Source organism: Thalia democratica, chromosome 8 (genome assembly GCF_965202585.1).
Source record: "Thalia democratica chromosome 8, ktThaDemo2.hap1.1, whole genome shotgun sequence".
Taxonomy (NCBI): Eukaryota; Metazoa; Chordata; class Thaliacea; order Salpida; family Salpidae; genus Thalia; species Thalia democratica.
The window spans coordinates 19267088-19274830 of record NC_139172.1 but is presented as its reverse complement, the minus strand read 5'-3'; the positions used below and the strand labels follow the sequence as shown (position 1 = coordinate 19274830).

At 24.0% G+C, this 7743-nt stretch overlaps 1 protein-coding gene across 1 annotated transcript; it reads left to right on the top strand.

The window, feature by feature from the left end:
* Positions 1 to 1727: 1727 nt before the first annotated feature.
* Positions 1728 to 3705, top strand: LOC145842545 (glutathione S-transferase 2-like). The gene is made up of 2 exons (XM_082950003.1): positions 1728 to 2041; positions 3322 to 3705. Exons 1-2 carry the CDS (start codon positions 1743 to 1745, stop codon positions 3650 to 3652), a joined length of 630 nt encoding a protein of 209 aa, XP_082806129.1. The 5' UTR covers positions 1728 to 1742; the 3' UTR covers positions 3653 to 3705.
* The last annotated feature ends 4038 nt before the right edge of the window (positions 3706 to 7743 follow it).

Genomic DNA, 7743 nt, shown 5'->3' with positions numbered 1-7743 from the left:
CCTGAATATATATTTTCTTTAATCTAGTAGCTACTACTTTGTAACTTTGAGGCTTTTTTTGTAGCATCAAAGCTTTTAAAAGCGATTTTAAGTGGTAATATATATTTATTGCCTATTTTCTTTGCTCTCTTAAAGGCAAATTTATTAAAATAGTTGGTATGAGATATGCTTAAGTACAATTTACAAAAAATTATAATATTTTTTAACTAAAAACATATATTATTTAAAGACTATTATACTTTTATTATTTTTAATTTTTTGATTGTATGTAAGAGTTCTTACATTAAGATAATTAAACTCGTTAATTTATTAAAACTTTGTACGTCATTTTTAATTATTTTCTTTAGCACTGCACAGTGAACATGCACTAATTTGTAATACTAAATTATTTAGTTAGATAAATAAATACATTTTGTTTATAGTTTAAAATATATTTTGTCAAAACCTTCAAAATAAATAATTTTTAATGGGATTTATTTTAATCAAATATATTTTATAAAACTCTATAAAAGTGTTATGTCTTACCACAGCTTTAGTTTAACTATAAACGTATATAAAGAAGCAAGCTTATTGAAAAAAATTTAAGCATTATAGCTAGTAAACAACTTGGATTTGTTATAGGTTAAAAGGTACTTAGTTTATGAAATTTTCTACCACTAAAAAAAATCTCTAGTTTATAACTTTTTCGGAAAAAGTTAAAGATAAAGATTTTTTTAATTAAACATATTAGCTTAAAAAATATAATTAAAGATTAAATATTTACTTTACATATGAATATTAAATATTGTTGAAAAAAATACATACATATTTTACCAGTCGCACGTTGTTTATTTCAAGTTCAGTTAACACATTACTTTGACTCTTTAGTTTTACAAAAAAGTTTTTTTGTAAATAATTATTTATATCTTTACTATATATGTAATATTTTGAATATCGTTAAAAAAGCTTTTTACTTTTTTTATAAAGTTTTTAACTACGTTTACAGTTTATTAAAATTGTATTATTATTTTTTTTATCGATTTTTTGTATACATATTGAAACATTAAAAAAAAAGTTTATGTGAATAAAATCAAAAAAGTAGAATCAGTTTTTTAAACAAATTTTTTATCAAGATTATTTTTTTTGTTTATAGAAAGTTTTTAATTTTCTGAACAAAATCAAATTACATTGCATTCTAAAGTATTTTTGTTCCAGAAAGCTATTTAAAAAATTAAAAAAATAATTCAACACTAGGTTAGTTTACTACTGTTATTAAAGTTAGATAAGTTAGTTGTATTTCGCATTTTTATGCTGAAATATAAAAAAATGAAAAGTGAAAATAAATATTTGCTTTACTTCACAATACAAAAGGTGTGTAAATAATAAACAATGACTTGCATTATGAAACGCTTTTACTTCAATGATGTCTGACTTATAAACTCTAAGATATTATCAACAAAGTCGTTGTATTTCATTAAAGTTAAAAAAGAAAAAAAAATATGTATATAGTTTCTTCAGACTATCGTAAAGTTTCAACACTTTTTTTTGTTTTAGAACGAGTACTATAACACGTGAATATTTGCAATAAGTTTTAGTGAAAAAAAAACATCTTTATTAGTTAAGCATAATAGCTTTAGTTTAGCATAGAAACATTTAACAACTTTAAAAAAAGTTTTTAATATTTGTCGTTGTTATTTTAAAAGAAATATAATAGTACGTTTATAATGTATGTAGGTACGTCAGTTTTAACAAACTTATAAAACATGGAGTTACACTATTGGAAGATAAGGGGTCTAGGAGAGCCAATTCGCATGATGCTAGAGTATTTAGGAGTGAAGTACGAAAACAAGTACAAGACCAGCTTTGAGGATTGGTTTCAAGAAAAAGTTAAATCTGATATTGAACTTGTGAATCTGCCATATTTAGTTGACGGAGAAGTTAAACTGACACAAAGCTATGCTATCATGCGGTATTTGGCACGTAAACACAAGAAATTGCTGCCTTCCGGTGAAATCGAACAGCAACGAATCGACCAGGCAGAAGGAGTACTTGTTGATCTGAGGTGTTTTTATTTTATGTTTTTATTTTTACTAAAGTTTTCTAAATATCTCATGTAGTCAACAAATCTTAACAAAAAAGTGTGTTCTTTTACAACTTTTTAATTCAGTTTAAAGTAGGTAGAGTATAAAATGTCTGAATAAGAACATTTACAGTAATAAGAATTGTATGTTTAAGATAGACAAATTACTAGTATGTAAAACAATAAAAGAAAGTTTAATAGTTTTAATACATAACATATTTAAGTTTTTTTGGTTGATGTGATAAATCGAAAACCGATTAGTTCATTAGCTTAAAAAAAACTTTGTCTTTTTGTTCAAAGTTGTTTTTTTTTGTGAATTAAAATATTTTAGTAAGTTTTTCAAACCAAAGCTCTTATACCGTCAAAACATACTTCGAACAACTATCTAGAATAAGTTTTACTTTTGTAATTTAGTTTAAAAAATGTATTCAAAGTTTACTCTTTGTTATAATTTTATTATAAAAACAAGCATCAATTAAATCTGCGTTTCAAAAAAGGGCGATTTGGATTATAAGAGGGCAAAAACGTAAATGAGTAAATAACCAGTATACTAGCTATTTTTTTCAAATTCCGCCAAATGAAGATTTTGAAAATAAGTTTAGGAAACCCTGGTATAAATAGTAAAATATTTAATTTAACTTTTTCATCAACAAATATAGTTTAAGAAATATTTTTTGATGAAGGTAGTTTTTTATAAAGGTAAAGATTGTTTGTAATAACACTTTAAAGATCCTTTAACTTCCAGAGTCTTTAACTTGTGAAGATAGTTGACTTTTGTTCATTTTAAAGATGTTTGTTATATTTTTTTAAACAAAATGATTTAACTCAAATGGTAATTTTTAAAATTTGATATATTCACTTTTATTTTAAAAAAACTCTGGTGGGAAATAAACTGATAACAGTTATAAAACCGCACACTGTTTGGATACTTTTTAACGTCTTGTCTCGGACATGATACACCAGTTAAAAAATTAGAGCATAATTTATTTAGGTTTACATGTATATAAAAAATTATTTAACAGATGTTGGTTTGAATGTTTAACTGTTTATTTAAGTAGTTAACTGTTGTTTAAATTTGAAACTAAAAATTGTTTAATGGTGCTTGTTGAGAACAAAGTCTTAGAAAAAATAAATTAAAAATTTCTACTAATTGTTTACTAAAATTTTAACTAATGTTTACTAAATGTTTACTAAAAAAACGTTTTGTAAACTTTAATGACCATTTAAAATAGTAGCACTTTAATTTATTTTATTAATCTCAGATTCGCTTTTGCAATGCTTTGTTATAACCCTGAATTTGAAAAGATGAAGGATGGTTTCCTTAAAGAACTGCCAAACAAGTTAGCTGGTCTCGAAAAAGTTTTTGGTAAGCGCACTTGGGCAGTTGGTCCAAACCTGACTTACGTCGATTTTGGAATATATGAAATTCTCGACCATATGGAGTTGTGTTTTCCCGGGTGTTTCAGCACGTTACCGAATATCAAAAAGTACAAAAGGGCTTTCTGTGATTTGGAAAGCATTAAAAGTTACAAGTCTTCTGATAGATTTTTTGAAATGCCTATATATAGCCCAATGGCTTTTTGGGGTAAATAATTTTTTTTAATTTAAATTGGAATATTGAATAATTTTACAGCTTTCACTACCTAAACAAATACAACAACGTTTAAAATTGGAGTTTATGTTTATAGATTATATGTTTATAGATTGTTTACAGATAGCTTACAGATTTTGTGTTTTAATTAAGCTTATAATTTATTTTTTTTAATTTAATCGAGTTCAATACCTAAATATATCTTTACTTGTTTACGTCTCGTAAAATAAATATAAACGTGTATAAAAACAAGTGTGATTCTTTTAAGATCAAGCAATAGCTATATGAAATTAAAGTTTTTTGATAAAATTAGCTTTAATAACTTTCAGACTTAATAAAGTACCCAGAAATTACTACTCATGAAATAAAGTAAACAGTTTTTAATTTTTTCTTTTAAATTCCAAAAATGATTTATACTTAACATTATTGTAAAAGAACCAAACACAAAACATCAAAGACGAATGGGTTTTGTTAAAAGCCAAAATAAAATGCATAATTTGCTTTAAGGCAGGGCTTCCCAAATTGGACAAAATTGCCCCCTAAGAGGGCAATTAGAAAACTTTAGGGGGCCATTAGCAGCAAAGCGGCAAAAGGGAGGCGATGAGCAGTAAAGGGGCCACAGGGGGCTATGAGATCATAATATGAATCTTACACTAGATATTCTGGAGTTGATAATGAATTGAAAAAAAAAAGTCTTTGGCGGTTCTATTGGTAGTTTTTTGATCAATCTTCTTGGAGGGGGCCATAGCTTTTTTCTCTAAAGTAAGCCTTTTGAAAAAAATTATAAAAAACTTTTAAACATTTGTACAAACTTTAACGCTTATTAGTTTCCGTCATATAAAGGTTTTTATTGTTTTGCTTTTTGCAATTGTTTTTTCTTTATTGTTCAAAATTAACTTCTTAAAAAATTAAATTAAACAATGCTACAAAATTTATTAGCATTCTACAGTGTTTACTTATTGTTTTTAAAGTTTCAAACTACTTCTATTATTTAAGATTAAAAATTAATTTTTTTAGTTTATCGACTTTGTTTCAAAAATAAAACAACAAAATAGATAGCTGCATAAAAGTACACACAAAACTTTTGTTTCTTTTATTTGTATAATTTATTTGAATAATAACTAAAATTAAAATTACTTTTATTTTTGTTGTTTTGATAAAACTGCAAAAAAAAGTATAACTTTTAATATTCATTAAAGCTCTAGTTACTTAAATTTTAACACGTTATTAGACGAACATAAAAAGTATTATTTAAAAAAAAAAATTCAAAGTACCATGATAAGGCATCTTAAAATTTTTTAAGAGTTACACTTAGTTGCGTTAGAAAGTAAACATTTTATAAATAAAAAATAAATAAACGCAAGATAGGTATTGTTATTGAAAAAATTAAAAAAACATTGAAGTTTTTCTATTTCTCTTTACTTTGAAACCTATAAATTAATTTGAATTTTTTTAAATATAAACTAAGCACAATACAAAGTTAATCAAAACTAAGAGCTATTAAACATATTTTGGTAGTGTTTAAATATTTAAACAAAATAGTTAATAGTAAGATCGACTTAAACCTGTGATACTTTAATTTATTGTATTTTGACCAAGATTTTAAACCGTTTTAGTGTATTTCTGTTTTGAAGTTCTGTCAACCGCAGTTGATATTTTTCATTAATTTTAGTCAATTATAGATTTTTGTAAAAATAAGGCTTATCTAAATTTATCGGTATTAAAGTTTATTTTTTGTTCTTATATCGTCAGTTTTAAACGCAATGACAGGAGTTAGTAAACTGCAGCCCGCAACCATGTTTTTACTTTAAATAGGATACAGCCAGAAAACTTGTAATAACGGTCCGCAAGTGAAAACTTTGAAATTTACACTAGATATATTGGGATTCGAATTGACGAGCAAAAAAGATCATAGATCATTACATGGGAGTTAGAAACTTATACTAGATGTTTATGGTCTCTCACAAACAGCAAAAACTAAAACTACAATGAGCTTAGCATTTTTTTTTTAATTTTTAAGTTTTGCGAGCGACCACCAAATACCTGCCTCACCCTACCTTATGATCTAAGTTTAAAAAATAATTTAAATACAATCGTTAAAAAAAGTTTGTTTTATTTAGTAGCTTCGTTTTAAGTTATATTTCAATTATACCTTTGTAAACTAATAAAATTCTTACTTAATCAGACACGCAACTTAAATATTGTTTTTTTAAATGCACAAAAATAAACAATACACCTAAGTACCTTAAAACTTTGTATTTTTATTCAACACATAAAAACTTTTAAACTTAGCAAATTGAATTAAACAAAAGAACTAGCTAAAATATTGTGCTAGTATAAAATGTTCTTTTTAAACAGTAGTAATTTATTTTAGTTTATATACTGCTGTAAAAGTTATTCAGGTTTTTAATGTTAAGTAGTTAACAAAAAGATGATATTTTATTAAATATTTGTAATTAAAGTTATTTATTTCTTTTAACTTTCTTTTGTCAACAAGGTTTTATTAAAATGTTATCTTTTAATTTTTACTTTGTTAAATAATTGGTATTAAAACTTTATTAATACGTTTTATACATATAAAATACATTAAACATATCTCAGTTAACACCGTGTCTATAAAAAAATAACAAAATAGTATCTAAGTTTCGTATTGTTAAACACGTTTGTAGTTATATTAGTTTTTAATGTAAAAAGAATTTAAACTTAACAACAAATACTTTAATTGTAAGCAAAAATATTAGCTTTTAATTTTCTAAAAAAATTATAAAAACAATACACTTTTAAAGGAACTAAATTTTTAGAACAAAACAAGATATATTTTTCAAATTATAAGAACAGTAAAAAACTACGTATACAAATTCTTAGTAAAGTTTTTATTTAGTTTGATTCTTATTCGAAAACACAATAATAAAAGCAAGTTTTAAAGTTTATAGCTTTAAACTAGTATTTGTCACTAACAACTATTTGTTGCCAGCTAAACATATAACAAGTTAGTAAATAAAAAATAATAAACGTCATCTACAATTATAATATATCAGATTTATTTAAAAAAACAGTAGCTATATTTTAGCTATCTTCAGCAAAGGTGAAATATTTTCAATATCATACATTTTGCAGAAGACTGTATCATACGGCTATCAATGGTTATACAAAGGTTCACGGTTACTCTCATCTTTTTTAAAAACTTTTTGAAAATTTATGTTAAAAAGTGTGGCTATTTCAAAATCTGAGGTTACTGTTTTGTTTTTATCATTATCATATAAGAGATGTATGGAATTATTTAACTTAAGTTTAGATTCCATGTAGCTATAAAACTTTTTTAAATTTGGGTTTTTGCAGAATTTTTTTACATATACAAAGTTGTATTTTTTAACAGCTAATTGATATTCTTTAGACTTGTTTTTGTATTTTATCAAAAGTGATTTATTTGTCTTAATTTTTTTGTATAAATTCGCTTTTTCTTAAAATAATTTTTTAGTATGAGATGGATATTTTTTAATTTTACTTTACTTATTTCTATTACATATAACAACAAAATAGTTCGGTCTTTTACTATAACAATTTATATAGTTTTCTTTTCTAATAAAAAGCACGAAAGGGTTTATAAGTGTTTCTAGGTTATAAGTAACACATCCTTTTTTATAAAGGTTAAAATCAGCATTTTTTTATTTTAAATTGCTTAAAAAAATAGTAATTACTGAAAAAAAAGATGTTTGTAAATAAAATATATGTTGACCAAGCAAGAAGGCTTCTTAGAAGACTCTAATAAAATACTAAAACTAAAAAAACAAAAAATTGCTAACTTTCAAAAAAATTAAGTTTACATCAAAATGAACACATAAGTTTGTTCACAAAAGAATATAAAATAAAACATAATAAACTAGATTTTTTTTGAGTTATGTTACTAAAATTGAAAAAGTCAAAGTGTTTCATTTTTTATCTATGGGCCCCAGTTACCAAACCAATAATCCCTAACTTAGAAAAAAATAAAAATTTCTTAGCCATATAACTTAGCTTATAAATTCTATATAAAACATATTTTAAAAACAATAAAAATACTTTCCATGCCTAAACCAAAATCAAAGTTTTGAAA